At 51.4% G+C, this 18,554-nt stretch overlaps 2 protein-coding genes across 10 annotated transcripts in view; both read left to right on the top strand.

Annotated features, from left to right (window-relative positions):
• Positions 1–4,013, top strand: part of SLC44A2 (solute carrier family 44 member 2) — a 28,329-nt gene extending 24,316 nt beyond the window's left edge. For 2 of the 4 annotated variants that reach the window (XM_036847620.1, XM_036847619.1), the window contains exons 20-22: positions 42–130; positions 1,784–1,868; positions 2,741–4,013. In XM_036847620.1, the coding sequence (XP_036703515.1) occupies positions 42–130; positions 1,784–1,868; positions 2,741–2,847 (281 nt within the window). In that variant the 3' untranslated portion in view covers positions 2,848–4,013. Of the gene's footprint in view, positions 1–41; positions 131–1,783; positions 1,869–2,329 lie in introns of all 4 variants that reach the window. The other 2 variants (XM_036847617.1, XM_036847616.1) reach the window with 1 other exon arrangement.
• A 9,125-nt stretch (positions 4,014–13,138) lies between these two features.
• Positions 13,139–18,554, top strand: part of ILF3 (interleukin enhancer binding factor 3) — a 28,264-nt gene continuing 22,848 nt past the window's right edge. For 2 of the 6 annotated variants that reach the window (XM_036845783.1, XM_036845782.1), the window contains exon 1: positions 13,144–13,337. The gene's annotated coding sequence lies outside the window, so the exon portion shown is untranslated. Of the gene's footprint in view, positions 13,338–16,524; positions 16,675–18,554 lie in introns of all 6 variants that reach the window. The other 4 variants (XM_036845778.1, XM_036845780.1, XM_036845781.1 and 1 more) reach the window with 4 other exon arrangements.

The following is an 18,554-nucleotide window of genomic DNA, read 5'->3' as shown; positions in this document are numbered from 1 at the left end:
CCCAGAACCCTCAACCAGCCCGGTTTCTTCCCCCTCTCCAGGGATCCTGGCTTTCTTCTTCTTCACCCACCGAATCAGGATCGTGCAGGACACAGCACCACCCCTCAATTATTACTGGGTCCCTATACTGGTATGAACTTTTGGGGACAGACAGGGGTTGGGGAGAAGATGTTGGGACTAGCCTCCTTTGACTAGACAGATGTGGATGGGGGTCAGAGGTAGGGAGTAGTTAATTCGGGACACAAACATTAAGTACCGACCACGTTCCAGGCATGACCTTTAAAGGCCTTACAGTTTGGGACTTCCCTGGTGGTCTAGCAGTTAGGACTCTGCTTTTCCACTGCAGGGGGCACGGGTTCGATCCCTGGTCGGGGAACTAAGATCCCACATGCCGCGCAGCCAGAAAAAAGAAAAGGGCCTTACAGTTTAGGAGTAAATCGACATTAACAAATGATGATCCGCATTGGATGCATGCTTGCAAACCTGTACGTGCCACAGGGCAGAATTACAGGGAGCCAATTGTTAGAGCTTGTGGTGGAGGATGTGGGCAGGTGTGGGAGTCCAGGGGGCTTCCCCGTGGAAATGACGTCACACCTAAGATCTGAAGGAGATGCAGGCAACATCCAGGCAGAGGCATCAAGTACGGAAGCCCTGAGGCAGGACTATGCCAGAAACAGTGAGCAAATCAGTGTGGCTGGTGTGGAGGGAGTGAAGTGGCGAGGAGATGGAGATAAGGGCAGGGAGGAGACGGAGCCGTGGAGGGGTTAGGTCATCACCCTAAGAGCAGTCCAGTATCTGAGTGCAGGCCTTGGCACCCAGGGACCTCGATTTTTTTTTTTTTGAATTTTATTTTATTTATTTTTTATACAGCAGGTTCTTATTAGTTATCTATTTTATACACATTAGTGCGTATATGTGACCTCGATTTTTATCTTAGTTCTTTATTTGCTAGTTCTGAGTGACTCTGGGCAAGTTATGTAATCTCTCTGAAGTCTGCTCACTTCAGTCAATAAATGCTTATCAGGTACCTACCAAGGCCCCGTGAATTTCCAGATTGCTGGGGATATAGTTATTTTTAAATTAACAAAAATTTTTAAAATTATTTATTTTTTTGGCCGCACCTCACGGCATGCGGGATCTTAGTTCCGTGACCAGGGATCGAACCCGCATCCCCTGCAGTGGAAGTGCACAGTCTTAACCGCTGGACTACCAGGGAAGTCCCAACTGGGGATAGAGTTATAAACGGGATAGACACAGTCTAGTAGGGTTGTGAGCATTAAACCTGTCTTGCCCTGAAGATGCATAAAATTGCAGCCAGAGGAACGACTAAGAGGAGGGGCTTTTTTTTTTTTTTTGGCTGCACTGGGTCTTTTTTGCTGCGTGCGGGCTTTCTCTAGTTGCGGCGAGTGGGGGCTACTCTTCGTTGTGGTGCGCGGGCTTCTCATTGCGGTGGCTTCTCTTGTTGCGGAGCACGGGCTCTAGGGTGCGCAGGCTTCAGTAGTTGTGGCACGCGGGCTCAGTAGTTGTGGTGCGTGGGCTCAGTAGTTGTGGCACGCAGGCTCAGTTGCTCCAAGGCATGTGAGATCTTCCTGGACCAGGGATCGAACCCGTGTCCCCTGCATTGGCACGCAGATTCTTAACCACTGCGCCACCAGGGCGGTCCAGAGGAAGGGCTTATCAGCGGGGAAATGCCATAACCCCAGCTGGGGAGGGACATGGTGGTGAGTGGGGGGTTGCCCTGGGCAGAAGCTGAGGTGGAAACAGCTTGTCTCTCCTTGCCTAGACGGTGATCATCGGCTCCTACCTGATTGCCCACGGCTTCTTCAGTGTCTATGGCATGTGTGTGGACACACTGTTCCTCTGTTTCTGTGAGTAACCCCTCATCCCCACCCTTCCTGGGCCCTGACTCCCTTCTCCCCTCTGGGCAGAACATCTCCCTCCGATGGGGGTACACATGCCAACCCAGTGCCCGCAGCCTCCCCTAGGGTCTGGCTGTCCCTCACCCTAGGGCCCCGGCGCGCCCCCTCTCAGCTTCCCCCTGCACTCAGAGCTTCTCCATCCTGTTGTCCCCTGGTCCAGGCTGCAACTGGAACACTCTGTGCCCCTGGGCCCTCAGCTTCGGAGTTTCCGGCTTTGTTGCGGGGCGGGCGGGATTGGTGGCTGCCACTAACTCTGGTCTCTCCATCTGTCTGTGTTTTTTTGTTTTGTTTTCTCTTTTCTCTTCCTCTCCTCCATGCCTGCTGGCTTCCCTGTTCTTCCCTGCCTCCCTCTTTCCTTCCCTTCCTGACCACCCCCATTTCCCCCCTGCTGGTTCCTGGGGGGAGCCCAGGTGAGGACCTGGAAAGGAATGACGGCTCTCAGGAGCGACCCTACTTCATGTCGCCCGAGCTGAGAGACATCCTGTTGAAGGGGAGTGCGGAGGAGGAGGGGAAGCGGGGCGAAGTCGAGGAGTAGAGAGGGAGGCTGGCTTGGAGGCCACGCAGGCCTCCTTGTTTCCTCCCTGTAGATGGGGGTGCACACGGGGCTTCCTGGCCTGGGAGTGGGGAGCGTGTGTGTGGGGGGGTGTGTGTGTGTTGAGTTCCCAGCCTGCTCCCGTCCGCCCCCTCCAGTCCCAGCATGTCTTGCTTCCTAACCAACCCTCTGAGGCTTCTCTGTGGCCCCTGTCCGCCAACCCTGTCCCCTGAGGCCCCTGCCGTGGGCTCCCCTCATGCCACCTGCTCTGGGGCCTCTCTCTCCGCAGTGGAGGACCTGGAGAGGAACGATGGCACCGCAGAGAGGCCTTACTTCATGTCTCTCACCCTCAAGAAGCTTTTGAACAAGACCAACAAGAAGCCAGTGGAGTCCTAAAGGCCCCGCCCTCCTACCCCCCATCCCGGGAAGTCTCACAATGGGTGCCCGGCAGCTGGGTCAGAACCCCCAGCCCATCGGGCTGACCTGAAGTCCTATCACTGCCGCCCCCTTCCTGCCCCTCCCCATCATCCAGTTACCACCAGTTTCTGGGAGCCTGGAGGATTTGTGGGATCTCCTCCCTATGCCAAGGGCCAGTCTGTGTTTTCACGGCCGCCCCCCACTCCCCAAGACTGTGCAATGAGTCTCTCCGGCCCCCACTGGCCCGGATGAGAAGCCCAGCGAGGCTTCTTGATGTCTGACATGCAAGGGCCCTCTGCGGGCTGCCCTCCGCTTCCTGTCCCCCTCTCATGACAGGACAGCGTTTGTGTCTGCAGCAGCGGTGGCCACAGGAAGGCCACCTTTCACTTGCGTCTGCTCCGGCCAGGATGCCAGGACCCTTTTCCGGGGCTGAACAACTGGCTACCGGCTGCGGCAGGCATTTATTATTATTTTTTTAACCTGGACATGCGTTAAAGGGTCTGTTAGCTTTTTTTCTGTCTGTCATCACGGCTGAGATGGGGCCACTGAGAAATGCTTTCCGATGTCCCCTCCTCGGGTATGGCTGGGGTGGGGGTGTGTGTGCCAGGTAGGGGTGTCTCCTGGCACGGAAGGCAGGCTGTCCAGGGAGGGAGGCTGGGATCAAGCTGGTGTGGAACAGGGGGGAGGAGGTCGCTAATAGCAGCTTAATGGAAACCGGCTGGCTGGCAGGGTGGGCCGAATCCCGCCGCCCCCAGCCGCCCTTCTCTGCCAGTTATTGACACAGCTCTCTTTGTAAGAGAGAAAAGAAACTGAATCCACCCAAGGGATGATTTCAGAGGAAGTGGGGAGATGGGCAGATGCTCTGGGCAAATGGGGGGACCCCCCCCCCGCCCAGTCACCTTGCCTTGAGGATCCTTTTGCCAAATTTGTTGAACTCGGGGGGAACGGGTGTGCTGGTTCCCGCTTCGCCATATCCCAAGGGCGCCCCACCCCCCCAATCCAATCCAGGATCCCAATCCGGGATCTGGAGAAATCCCAGCCTGGGGTTTCTGTCTCCAGTGCCTGCCGCCCCCTCCCCCATTCTGTCCGTACACCCCTACTTGTAACTGCATTCCAACCACTAATAAAGTGCCTATTGTACAGAGCCCGAGCCTGGAGTGTTTGTGGGGGGGAGTGGGAGGCTGGTAGGGGGAACCCCAGCTTCAACCGCCCTGGGATCCTCTGATCTGGGGCTACTCTCCCCAGGGAGAAGGAGGGAGGGCAGGAAGCCTCTGTCTGCTGGCCTCCGCCTGAATTCCACCATGCAGGCGGCTCAGGTTTCTCCTGAACAAATACCCCTTATTAGGCTCTGAACCTCGGACTCCAGAAGGTGGCAGTGACCTGCCTACCTCCTCAGCACACAGCCTGGACATGTGCCCCCAGGCCTGCTTTGTCCCTGGCCGGGCACCTGTGCACCATAGTCTAGTCTAAAGGGCTTCAGACCTGCCAAGCTGCCCGACCCTGCTAACCTGGAAGCTCGCTACTGCCCCCTTGGTGCCAGCTCGCTTACTGTCACCTCTGGGCCAACTGCTCCACCATGTTAAGTGCCTTTCTCCCTCCTACATTCCTGCCTCCAGAATTTTTTCTTAAATAACTACCATTTTTGGAGTACTTCTCATCTGCTTATGTACTGTCGCCATTCATTAATTAAGGCAGGTAAGTTGGGCGACGTGTCTGAAGGTGACCCCAGCAGGAAAGGGGCTGAGAAGGTCAGGTCTCCAAAGCCCTCACCCGCTATTCTGTACAGATGTTCTTTGGGTTTCCTTGTTCATTTCGATCTTGTAGGTTTGTTCCTTTCTTACCCCCCAGCTCCTGTTAACCCCGCCTCCAAAACAGCTCCTAAACCTCACTTCTCCCCATATTTTCAGCTCCCAGCCTTCATTATCAACTCATCCGTCCCCGCTCCTTCACTGTTTCCCCTACAGGTGCGGAAGGGCGCCTGCTAACACCCGAGTGAGTTCACACCCCTCCTCTGCTCAAGAACCCTCCATGGCTCTCTTTTACTGAGTGAAAGCCAAAGTCCTCATGGCAGCCCACAAGGCCCTGCCCCATCCACCACATTAACACCCTCTTGCTGACTCATCCAGACACCCTGGCCCCAGGGCTTGTGCCTGAAATGCTCTCCACCTGGCTCTTTCTATAGCTAGCTCCTCATCCTCCTGCTTTCAGCTCAGCGGTTACCTCCAGGAAGCCTTCCCTGCTCATCAAAAGTTGGCCTTGGGACTTCCCTGGTGGCGCAGTAGTTAAGAAGGTTAAGAATCCACCTGCCAATGCAGGGGTCACGGGTTCGAGCCCTGGTCTGGCAGGATCCCACATACCGCGGAGCAACTAAGCCCGTGCGCCACACCTACTGAGCCTGCGCTCTAGAGCCCGCAAGCCACAACTACGGAAATGCGCGCCTAGAGCCCATGCTCCGCGACAAGAGAAGCCACCGCAATGAGAAGCCCGCGCACCGCAGCGAAGAGTAGTCCCTGCTCGCCGCAACTAGAGAAAGCCCGCATGCAGCAATGAAGACCAGCGCAGCCAAAAATAAATTAATTAAAAAAAAAAAAGTTGGCCTCTCTTAGTGATGACCACATCACCCTGTTTCTTTTCCTCATGGCACTTGTCACAGTCTGCAATTACTTCTTTGTATTTTCACTTGCTAATTGTCAGCCTCCCCACCCAGAATGTCAGATCTTGCCTATTCTTTAGTATTGAGACTTTATCCCAGGGCTGGGCAGAGTGCCTGGGAGAGAGCAGGCACTCAGTATAGAGGCATGAAACAGCTGAATGAATGTAAAGGGTTTAGCACAGTGCCTGACCTGCAAAGTGCCCAGTGTTAGCAAAAGTAGAAGCAGGGAGACCAAAGAGGGGGCTACTGCTCTAGTCCCAGCACACATTCTGATGTGTCTTGGTGATAAAAAGTGTGCAGATTTTGGATATAATCTGAAGAGGAGCTGACCTGATTGATTACACGTGGAACGTGAAAGAAAGGAGCTGGGACTTCCCTGGTGGTCCAGTGGTTAAGACTCCGCGCTCCCAATGCAGCGGGCCTGGGTTCGATCCCCTGGTTAGGGAACTAGATAGAGCCTGCATGCCGCAACTAAAAGATCCGGCACGCAGCAACAAATATCCCGCGTGCCTCAACTAAGACCTGGCGCAGCCAGATAAATAAATAAATATTTAAGAAAAAAAGAAAAGAGCCAAAGCAGCAGGAGGAAGCACAGCACTGAGTGGAGGCAAGCCCAGGCAGAGTCCTGCAGAGGGCACATGTCGCCTGATTGCCAGGGAGCTCTGGAGGTTGACTTACAGCCTGCCCTGGTAAGTCATTGATTAAAGGTGGCCCCAGGGGAAGGTAAGCTCCCAGGCACTTCTGATTTCTCTGAGTGTGCTAGCAAAGGTGCATTGGCAACGTGGTCCAGAGTCCAGGGGTAGTTCTCTGAAGGAGAGTTGCAGGTACAGGCGGTGGTGCAAAACCACACAAAGCCCTGGCAAGGGTGCAGAGAAATGATAAAGTGGACCCGAAGGGATCTGGGTAGGTAGGTTGGGTTTTTTGTTTTGTTTTTGTTTTTTGTTTTTTGTTTTTTTAATTTATTTATTTATTTATTTTTGGCTGCGTTGGGTCTTTGTTGTTGCACACCAGCTTTCTTTAGTTGTGGCGAGCGGGGGCTACTCTTCGTTGTGGTGCACGGGCTTCTCATTGCAGTGGCTTCACTTGTTGAGGAGCACAGGCTCTAGGCACGCAGGCTTCAGTAGTTCTGGCACGTGGGCTCAATGGCTGTGGCTCACGGGCTCTAGAGCGCAGGCTCAGTAGTTGTGGCACACAGGCTTTGTTGCTCCATGGCATGTGGGATCTTCCCGGACCAGGGCTCGAACCCGTGTCCCCTGCATTGGCAGGCGGATTCTTAACCACTGAGCCACCAGGGAAGTCCCATGTTTTTGTTTTTTTTAGCTGCACCACGCAGCATGTGAGATCTTAGTTCCTCAACCAGGGATTGAACCCACACCCCCTGCATTGGAAGCGTGGAGTCTTAACCACTGGACCGCCAGGGAAGTCCCAGGTAGGTTGATTTTGGACCCACTGAACACAACACCTCCAAGGGAAGCTGTCACATAGATGTTTGCATGGGTGGATCTGGACCACAGAGGAGAATTTCAGGCTGGAGGCATGCCATCAGGAGTGCTCAGTGTTTTGGATGGTCTTTCAAGTCCCCAGGGCTGGCTGAGACTACCTGCCCTAGACAGAGGCCAGTCTGAGCCCTGGGGAGAGGAGGAGAAAAAGTGGACTTGAGGAGAGCCAGAGAGGGACATCCGGAGCTGGGGGAAGGCAGGGATGTGGGCACAAGTGCTCATGGCTTTAGTGGTGGAAGAATATGCATGGGAGCAACTGTTTGCTCTTGAAATAAGCAGGAAGGTCATCAGCTGAGAGCGGAGCGTGGGGAGATGGCAGAAGCTGTGAGAAGAATGAAGGTGTGAGAAATCATCTTTGCGTGCGGGAGAGCACCATGTGAACAAGGAATGTTATGAGGGTTGTGGGAGTTTCTTTTTTCCCCCCAAACTCACCGGGGTACGAGGTGCAGGTGGAAAGCTAGATTTAGTTGGGGCTAATGGAGAGGAGCAGGGACTTGAGGGTATGGGCAAGGGAGAGATGCAGGATGGATCCTATCTCTCCTCTCTCCGCTGCTCAAGACCCTCCTATGTAGCTAATAAGAACCTGCTGTATAGCACAGGGAACTCTACTCAATACTCTGTAATGGCCTATATGGGAAAAGAATCTAAAAAAAAAAAAAAAAAAAAGAAGAAAGAGTGGATATATGTATATGTGTGATTCACTTCGCTGTACACCTGAAACTGACACAACATTGTAAATCAACTATACTCCAATAAAAAAAACCAAACCAAACAAAAACAAAACCCTCCTATGGAGTTCAAGGCACCCAGAGTGAAAGCCACTGTCTCCATGTGGGTCCAGGGGGCCCTATAGGACCTCTTCGCCCTTTCCTGGATGGCGCTTCTTCCCCTCCTCCCTCTCTGGCCCCGTTCCAGCCCCTCGGGCCTCCTCCTCGCTGCTCCTTCCACAAGCACAGACAACCTCTGGGACTTTGCACTGGCCGTTCCCTCTGCCTGGAAGACTCTCTACCCAGCAATCCGCTTGGCCTAGGTCCTCTGGCTCCCTGTAAGGGCTTTTCTGCACACCATCTGACTTAAAATTGCACCCACTCTGGCCCTGCACCCCCCAGCTTTACTTTCGCCACTGCACTTGCCACTATGGACATCTTACATACTTCGCTCATTGTTTATTGCCTTCCTCCCTTTCTAGGTCAGCTCCATGAGGACAGGCCCGTGGGATGGTTTTTCTCACTGGGTCCCAGCAGCTGCTCCCAGCTGCACGGCCTCTAAGGCCAGCTCCTCTGCCTCCAGAGACAGTCTGTAAGTTACTAGCTCTGGTGGCCGGCATTCACTGCTGCAGTTTACCTCTCGGAGAGGTATGGATCTAGAATGAGCCAGGACGAGGCCAGGCCAGGGGGAGAGGACCGCTGCCCTTTTAGAAAGGAGGTACAGATGTGCGGGCCAGTTACAAGCTGGCAGAAAACTCAAAAGTGGCCCAGGCAAGGGACAGACACAAAGATGTCTTCCAATTCTGTAACATTCTAGAACAGGTAATGTTCACCCTGGTGATGTAAGAAAAGGCCTGGCAATTGGCTGGGAAGGGCAGGAGGTAACTTCCTGGGGTGGTGACAATGTTCCTTGTCTTGACTGGGGTGGTAGTTACACAGATGTACGCTATGTAAAAATTTACCAAGCTCTACACTTAGGATTGGGTAAATATTATATTACTTATCTGTGAGGTTGGCCTGATTTGGGCACAGCGGTGGGTGACCCATGTACTAGCCATTCTGAGTGCACTCAGCCATGCACTTCATGTAGTAGATATAAGGGACTGAAGAAGAACTGTGTTGGAACTTCCCTGGTGGTGCAGTGGTTAAGAATCCGCCTGCCAATGCAGGGGACATGGGATCGATCCGTGGTCCGGGAAGATCCCACACGCCACGGAGCAACTAAGCCCGTGCGCCACAACTACTGAGCCCGCGCACCTAGAGCCTGTGCTCTGCAACAAGAGAAGCCACCGCAATGAGAAGCCCGCGGACCGCAATGAAGAGTAGCCCCCGCTCACTACAACTAGAGAAAGCCGACACGCAGCAACGAAGACCCAACACAGCCAAAAAAACAAAACACTGTCGTAAAATACACGTTAAATTTACCACCATAACCATTTTAAAGTGTGCAGTTCAGTGGCATTAGGCACATTCACATTGTTGGGCAACCACCAGGCATCTCCAGACCTTTTTCGTCTTCTCAAACTGAAACTCTGTCCTCATCAGACACTAACTCCCCATTCCCCTCCCCCGGCCCTGGCACCCGCCATCCTACTCTGTGTCTATGGACTTGACTCCTCTAGGGACTCAAATGAGTGGACTCATGCAGTATTTGTCCTTTTGTGACTGGTTTACTTCACTTAACAAAATGTCCTCAAGGTTCATCCCTGTTGTAGCATGTGTCAGAATTTCCTTTCCTCTTAAGGCTGAATAATATTCCACTGTATGGATGGACCACATTTTGTTTATCCATCCATTCATCCATCCATGGACATTTGAGTTGCTTCTACCTTTTGCCTATTAATGCTGCTACAAACATGGGTGTACAAGTATGTCAAGTCCCTGCTTTCATTTCTTTTGGGTATATACTCAGAAGTGGAATTGCCAGGACTTCCCTGGCAGTCCAGTGGTTAAGACTCCATGCTTCCAATGCCAGGGGTGCAAGTTTGATCCCCGGTCGGGAAACTAAGATCTCACATACCTTGTGGCACGGCCAAAAAAAAAAAAAAGATAAAAAGTGGAATTGCAAAAAAAAAAAAAAAAAAAAAAAAAAAAGTGGAATTGCTGGATGACATGTTAATTCTATGTTTAAGTTTTGGAGGAAACACCATAATGTTTTCTTGCCCCATCTTTTGGCTCGGCTTTCTTCCAGGTCAGTTTCATTCTCTGTCAAACACTCCCTGTCCCCCAACCACACCTTGTACTTTCTTGGCTTCAAGATCAGAGAAATAAAGGCTTCTTTTACCCCCAAATCCCAAGGCTGGTGCTCACTGGCTCTGACTAGCCCGACTTTGGTCAGTTACTGCTAAGCCAATCATTGTAGCCAGGCCATGGGGCTAGTTTCAGAGTCCAGCAGTGGGGACCCAACAACTGAACTACAGACTGAGCAAAGGAGCGGGGTGGTTCCCCAAAGCACGGCGGTCAACCTATGTTCACTCTACTGAGAGGGTGGGAAAGCAGCAGGTGTGGTTCAAAAAACTTTCAAGCGGAGTTCTTGGGTGTGATCAGGGGACTTTGGGGTTGGGGGGCTGAAGTAGGAGAAATCTCTGAAGTTGAGGAAGGCAAGGAATGGAGAGGATGTTCATGAAGACACTAAAGTCCCAGAGGATGGCAGAACCTGTTTAGATCAAGGGCCTGCAAGAGGAGAGGGACAGACCTCACTCTTCAGCTAATGAGGGAGTGGGTGTAATGGAGACAGCAGAAGGTAAAGCCAGACGACAGTGGGCAGGGGTCAGCTAAGGCAAGGAGGTGAGAGAATTGTTATGCATACAGGGGCTTGCTAACCATGGAGTAATGGAAAGGCAACGGTGGGAGACTGGGTCAGGGTGGAGGTGTAGGGACGAGAGGGCAGATGACATCTTGGGTCTCCATCTTGTATGGAGAGAACATGGACAAGGAAGGTCGGGCTGAAAACCTCTTACCCAACAGCTCCTGGTGGATGGCGTACAGGTGGGTCCACGGGAATACACTCTTAAGGGAGTTCTGGTTTTCTCATCCCCTCACCTGCACTTTAATGGACCACGTCCAGAACCAGAAAGAATCTGGTTGGACGGGGCACCAGTCCAATAGGTAACAATCACAACCACAACTGTTTCTTTAGCATTCACTCCATGCCAGCCACCCCAGCAACCCTTTGAGGTTCAAAAACTCTTCAAGTCCATCCTGGGCTCCTCCATGGAGCCTTGGCCTGTAATCATGATCTTATCTGCCCATATATCAAAGGAATTTGGTAAGGGCTACCTTAGAGGAATGAGATCCGCAAAAGCCAGTTCTTCAGAAATGTAACCTTGGGAATTCCGTGGCAGTCCAGTGGTTAGGACTCAGCGCTTTCACTGATGTGGGCCCAGTTTCGCTCCCTGGTCACGGAACTAAGATACTGCAAGCTGCGTGGCGCAGCCAGAAAAAAAAAAAACGTAACCTTGGGTCCCTCCCAAGAAAGGTCTATGGGCTTGCCAATCAGAAAACTAGAAACCTTCCTTGTTCTGCCACTTGGTAGCGCTATTAGCTTAGTCAGCTTGCCCCACCTCTGAGCCTCTTCCCTCAAGTGTCACGCAGAGGAATAGCTGATCTCTAACTCAGTGTTAAAGCCAAGTTATCACCTTTATTGTCATGGTGACCTTGAACAATCTAAATTTATCTTAGCTAATTTTGTCTGAATACTGCCCCATTAATTTAACCAAAACTTTTTTCAATCTCAAGCTTTATTTAAAGAACGATCTCCAAGTCGGGGAAAAAAAAGCAAGATGCAGAGCGTCTATTATTTACGAGAAAAACTCTAATAAAAACATAATTAAGCATCTCTGGAACTAAAACATCTCTGGAGAGATACACAAAAAAAACTTCACAATGGTTGCCAAAAAGGAGGGTGTCTGGAGGAGACAAACTGACTTTGTTTTCTCACATCGTTTTGCACATTTGACATTTTATTTATATCATATGAATAGATTATTGGTTCAAGATCTAAGTGTAAACAAAAATGAAAAGTGATAGGTACAGCATGCACTCATTCTGTAATCACATTTTTACACCTTATCTTGTTAATAACAACTATCATTTTGGGGCATTTGTTCTGCGCAAAGAATTGTGCCAGGTGCTTTTAAGAAATCATCACCATTTTGTAGATAACAAAACGGAGGCTCAGGGAGGCGCACTATTCTTGGTCACACCGGGAGACTCAAACCTAGGGCGACCCTGGATCTTGCATTCTTAACAAATTAGCTGCACCATCCCTACGTTTTTGCAAAGAAAATCCGTTATTAGGCCTTAAGTTTTGAACGACTTCTCGCCTTCTTTAGGAAGGAAACCTTCTGAACTACTCCTTGCTCCAAATCTCGGCAGTGTCTGAATCACAGACTCGCACACGACAACCTGCCTAACAACGACGCCTGTCGAGAGCCAACTTGATCCCGACACTGGAGGTGAGTGGGGTTTAGTTTATGCATAGGTTGTACATCGGGGATCTCACGAAGCGCTCGGGAGGATTCAACGACACCAGGCTTGTAAACAAAAGGCGCTCGGTCCCCGGTAGCTTTACTTATGAACCCTGAGAAGTGGTTGGCCGAGCATCTCTGTCGCAGCCCCAGCTCTCCCACCAAAGACCGTTAAGTCTCCAGTTGGGTCTTTTTCTGGATCGGGCGTCAGTTTCTCCATCTGTGAATGGACGACTGGAAGATCCCGACCGACTCGGTTCTGCCCTTCAGAAGCTAGGCAATCCGGCTGGGCGCTACACCGGATAAAGTTTTAACACCAAAGACCCCGGGCGCGCGCTGGCACCAGTCCCAGGGCAGCAGCGAAGAGCTCGGCCCGCCCGTTCCTCGCACACGCACCTCGAGTCTGCTCTGCCTCTCGCAGGAGATGCGCACAGTGGGGAGGAAGTTCCGCGGGAATCCCTCGATTGGAGGCCGAACCTCCTCTACAGAGAACAAGCCACTATGAGTACGCTCACGCGCAAGCTTCTAAGACCCGTTTCCGCCAACGTACTTCAACGAGTGTAAGATGGCGTCCGCGCAGGCGCGTGAACTAGTAGCCGCAGAGAGAGACTCAGCCGCTCGCCCTGCCTCACGTGGTAATGGCCTCTCAAAAACCGCCATTGAAAAAAAGAGCCGCGATGTTGTCACATGACGCAGGCCTACCAATACGACAACGGGAAGGCGCCAAGGTCCTTGTCACGTGACCAAGGAGAACGCTGAATTTGCCACTGTCACATGATCAAGTAGAGGCGTGGAAAGGGGAGGGAAACGTTCCGACGCCACGTAACGCCTACGGTTCTGTCACGTGACTAGGGCCCGCCTCCTTCTCTCTCTTTGTCCCTCCCTTCCTCTCCGGCTGGGCCTGCGTCGAGCGGCAACGCGGCGGCGAAGGGGCGGGGCTCCGACCGGTCACGTGGCCCCGCACCTCCCCGGCGCGCGTCCGCCTGCTCGCCCTCGGCCCCGGCTCCGGCTCCTCCTCCTCTTCTCGCCATTGCAGTTGGACTCAGCAGCCCGGTGCGCACCGCGTGGCTTTTGGGGCGAGACCCCGGCGGGCTCTGGCAGGAGGGCGGCGGCTGCGGTCGGAGAAGGGGACGCGGACAAGGTAAGAGTCAATGTGGCGGCGGCCGGGCCCGCTCCCGCCTCTCCCCCTCCCCCCGCCCGTCCTCCCACTCAGCGCGGGCTCGGCTGAAGAGTGGCGGTGACAAGGCCTGAGGCGCCCCGCGCTCCCCGTTTCCGCCCGGTCCTCTCCCTCTGGCGCCTGGCTCATTCCTTTCTTGCCAGCCTTGCTCCCGCGCTCGGCCGTTACTCTCCCCCATTGTGCCGAGGAAACAAAATGGCGGCGGCGAGGGCCCGGTGCGCGCGCATCCGCCCCCCCTCGCGGCCCCTCGGCCGGCGGCGGCGCCTCTCGCGGGGGGTGCGCGCGCACCGGGCCCCCGGCCGCCGCCTCCCCCGAGCCGGGCTTTGTCTGTTGTGGCGCTACGCGCGCACGCGCGCACGTGCCGGCAGCACACACCCCCCTCCGGCCGGGAGCATCCTGACCCGCGCTGCGGGGGCGACCCCCCTTCCCATCTGTCCTCCTCTTTGTCCCAGTCCCGCCCCGAGTTCCAGGAGGGTCGCAGGTTCCCGAGGCGGGAAACGTCGCCTCCTTTGTTCTTACGTGGGGCAGAGAGGCAGACCCCCTCCTTGGAACCCTGTCATTATTTGGACTGCAAAGGAGGCTTCATGGGGTTCCCAAATCTCTGGCTACCTAGGCCTCCCCCAGATCAGGAGCCAGATTTGGCGGAGGGTTTAAGCTTTTTTTCTTTTTAATTCAGGTGTTTCATTGATGTTGAATTTTTCTCCAGATTGCTTAGGACTTGGCATTCATTCTCCCCCAAAACTGTGATCTGGTGCGATATTTGAGTGTCCTGCAAGATTGGGACCCAAGGATGAGAGCTTGAAACCCTTTCCCTTTTCTACCTTATTTTCTCAAGTAGTTGAGTGACAGATTCTTGGGGTTGCTCTTGAGGTTCTGTCCCGGGTAATACTCCGCCTGGGAGAATTATTTGGGGTGTACAGTGATCAGCGTGCTCTCCCCGAGTTCACTGTCTAAACCTAGGGAGAGTAAGCCATCTCTTCTCAACATTTCCAAAACTGTTTGAAAGTTGCTTGGCGTTCTGCCTAGGGGACCTGATCGATCAGCAAGGAAGCATTGGTTAACCTTTTCCAGACTCAGACATTTCAGTGATTCTGAATCTTTTTATGATTGCTGAGGACTGTGATGTCTTTAAAATGAGTGGTCTGGTTGGCATATTTGGAGTCCATGGGAAAACACAAGGTGTCACCCGAAGTTAGGACTGAAATTTACGACTTTAGGCTCTTTTTCTCAGGTATTTGTGGTCTGGAATCTCCACGGATTGCTCACAGTGCTGCCACTGTGCTTTGTGTGTGGTCTCATGGGATGTAGCTACAGCAGCCGCTCAGACTGTGCATGAAATGTGGGAACCAGAGGCTCATTCACAGCTGGAATGGGGGGGAAAAGGCCCCAGGGCACTGGCAGATGCTACTATCCCTGTCACTAGTCCTGGGGTCTTTACCCCTGAGCTGTCTCTTGGCCTTGTGGACAGCTCCTGGTCCCTGGGATTTGTGAATAGAATCTCTGCAGACCCTAGCGTTGTCTGAATTGATTGGAGGCAGGCAGTTAGTGCCAGGCTTGGCCTTGCTAGCACTGGGCACTGATTTATCAGGGTCTCCCTACCCTGCTGAAGCTTGGGCCAGCCTGGGAATCTCCCTGTTTCTGGAGTGGAGTGGTGCCTAATCATTTGCAGTTTTTCTTTATTTTTTCCTGATTGAACTTGTCCAGTGCCTGTAGGTAAAAATTCCTTTAACTCCTTCCATTGTACTCGAGGAGATGCCCATATTCCTGGGAGTGAGGAATCTAAGGTTGTCTCTTATTTTTCTTAAATTTTTTTCTTGTCAAAACAAACAAAAAAATATTGGCAGGAGTGGCTGCTAATGTACATATATATTATGTATTTTTAATTTTATTTATTTTTTTGTCTGCGTTGGGTCTTCATTGCAGTGCGCGGGCTTCCTCTAGTTGCGGTGATCGGCGGCTACTCTTCATTGTGGTGCGCGGGCTTCTCATTGTGGTGGCTTTTCTTGAGCACACGCTCTAGGCGCATGGGCTTCAGTAGTTGTGGCTCACGGGCTCTAGAGCGCAGGTTCAGAGCTGTGGCACACGGGCTTAGCTGCTCCGCGGCATGTGGGATCTTCCCAGACCAGGGCTCGAACCCATGTCCCCTGCATTGGCAGGCGGATTCTTAACCACTGTGCCACCAGGGGAGTCCTGGCTGTTAATATCTTTTTTTTTTCCTCAGTTTAAGGAGAACACTTTGGGTTTTTTATTTATTTATTTTTGGCTGCGTTGGGTCTTCGTTGCTGCGCGCAGGCTTTCTCTAGTTGCGTCGAGTGGGGGCTGCTCTTCATTGCGGCACGCAGGCTTCTCATTGCTGTAGCTTCTCATCGCGGAGCACGGGCTCTAGGTGCGCTGGCTTCAGTAGCTGTGGCTCGCGGGCCATAGCGCACAGGCTCAGTGGTTGTGGCGCACGGGCTTAGTTGCTCCGCAGCATGTGGGATCTTCCCAGACCAGGGCTCGAACCCGTGTCCCCTGAATTAGCAGATGGATTCTTAACCACTGCGCCATCAGGGAAGTCCACTGGCTGTTAATATTTTGATGTCACAAATATGGTGCTCATGTTCTCCTCGTTAAGTTTGCCAGGTAGGGACAGGTGGAGTTGCTGATGAGGAAAGAGCCTTTTACAAGTCTATAAGCCTCTTCTCTTTGGTTAAACATAGGCAGCACTTGTAGGCTTCAGCAGGATGTGGGAGTTGGAAATGTGCTCACTTTTTAAAAATTATTTATTTTTGTCTGGGTCCTTGCTGCATGTGGGCTTTCTTTTAGTTGCGGCGAGCAGGGACTACTCTTCGTTGCAGTGTGCGGGCTTCTCATTGCAGTGGCTTCTCTTGTTGCGGAGCACGGGCTCTAGGCGTGCGAGTTTCGGTAGTTGTGGCGCATGGGCTCTAGAGCGCAGGCTCAGTAGTTGTGGCGCACGGGCTTAGTTGCTCCGCGGCATGTGGGAATCTTCCCCGACCAGGGCTCGAACTCGTGTCCCCTGCATGGGCAGGCGGATTTTTAACTACTGCGCCACGAGGGAAGCCCTGTGTGCTCACTTTTGAAAAAGGCTTTAGAAATTTTCTTTGGGCTGAGGCGGCTCCCTCTTATTTACCTTTCTCATCTTTCTCCCCAGTTCCTCCTGATTTCACCTTTTACATCTCAGAGGAATGATTCCTTTCCCCTGGAAACTTGGACTTGCTCTCCTGCTACGTTTTGTCATTAAGTTGCTTAACCTTGTGCAGTCTTGAAAGATGTGTAAGGTGTCACCATCTAGTATTAGCAGGTATGGCCCACAAAATGGTGATATTTGATTTGCATGTTGCTTTGATCGAATATTCTCAGGAGTTAGGATTTTTAGGCTCTGGGTATTGTTGTTATTATTTTAATTAATTAATTAATTTATGGCTGTGTTGGGTCTTCGTTGCTGCGTGCGGGCTTTCTCTAGTTGCAGCAGGCGGGGGCTACTCTTCGTTGCGGTGCACGGGCTTCTCATTTCAGTGGCTTTTCTTGTTGGCGGAGCACAGGCTCTACGTGCGTGGGCTTCAGTAGTTGTGGCTCGTGGGGTCTAGAGTGCAGGCTCAGTAGTTGTGGCACACGGGCTTAGTTGCTCTGCAGCATGTGGGATCTTCCCGGACCAGGGTTCGAACCTGTGTCCCTTGCATTGGCAAGCGGATTCTTAACCACTGCACCACCAGGGAAGTCCCTCTATATATTATTATACATTATATTTGATTTTAGCAAAGTCCTGGGCCAGAAAGATTTGATTTCTTTTTCCAGTGGCAGGGTTCGGAATGAGAGTCAAATAGTGGTTTGACGGGAGCCTACACACTGTTGGTTAGTGAAATGGGGTTGCGGCCCTGAAGAGATGAGGCGGACTTTAGTCTTCTGCTGCAGCATTTGACAATTTTGTCTGAAGCCACTAGTTTCCCTCCTACTTTGTTATTTAGGGTAAGTCGGTGCTGCCTCTGTGGTGTTAACAGTGTTACAGAAATAATAATGAAAGCAGGGTAGGCATATATTTGTTGGGGAGGCTTGTCAGTGTGCTGACTTTCTAAAAGAAATTGTTCTTTGCCATTGTTATGTTCTATTAAATCTCTGTGGGATTTTTCCTAGACATCACTTTTTAGGTGATACTATTATAAATAGCAATTGGAAATTCAGTCAGACTTTTTTTTTTAATATTTATTTATTTGGTTATATTGGGTCTTAGTTGCAGCATTTGGGATCTAGTTCCCCGACCAGGGATCGAACCTGGGCCCCCCTGCGTTGGGAGTGCAAAGTCTTAGCCACTGGACCACCAGGGAAGTCCTTCATTCAGACTTTTAACATCAGCTGTTTTCAGATGTTTTGTGAAATGATGTCCAGTTGAAATTTAATTTTTTTCTCTTCTCATTGAATGTCCACATAATGAAGAAGTTGAAAACGTGGCTCTAGTTTTAACAATAAAATGAGTTTACTGTCCAAGGGATATTTTCTTGTCCATATAAGATCACAAAGGATCATTTACAAAGTTGAATGTGTGTCCTTTTTAGAGTCTGTAAATTTGTTCCAGATTATTTTTTTAATCTTAGGTGATTAATGAGAAGAGGTGCTATTGGCAATTTGAGGTTCATGGTAATTTTCCTTGAAACAGCCATTCATATGATTTCCATTAGGATTGTGGTTCAAGCTCAAGGATAAGGTCTTACTGGGATAATCTGCTAGGCCACTTGCTTTTGTGCTGCTTGCCTTTGAACTGATTTCTTTCTTTTATCTGAGTGTGTGGTGTGTGTGTGTAAAGGATGAATGTGGCAAGTTAGGCTTGCTTTTCTTTTCAGTGGTACATTCAGAGCTTTTGCAGGTTAATAATTCTTACTGTGTATTCATAATTCAAAAAAAACAGTCTAAATTTCCCTAATATGGAAATAAGCCCGGCCCCATGGCTCATAGTGGCTCTTAATATTTATTTATAACAGTCAAGAACTAGAACCCACCCAGATGTCCTTTAATGGGTGAATGGTTAAACTATGGTACATCCTTATCATGGAATACTAGTTAGCAATAATAAAGAACAAACTGTCAATACACACACAACTTGGATGAATCTTGAGGCAGTTACGCTGAAAGAGACAAGCCAATCCTGAAAAGTTGTATGCTTTACAATTCCATTAATATAACATTCTT

Source organism: Balaenoptera musculus, chromosome 3, assembly GCF_009873245.2.
Source record: "Balaenoptera musculus isolate JJ_BM4_2016_0621 chromosome 3, mBalMus1.pri.v3, whole genome shotgun sequence".
NCBI classification, from domain to species: Eukaryota; Metazoa; Chordata; class Mammalia; order Artiodactyla; family Balaenopteridae; genus Balaenoptera; species Balaenoptera musculus.
Note: the sequence above shows the minus strand (reverse complement) of the source record. Positions and strands in the feature narration are given on the sequence as shown.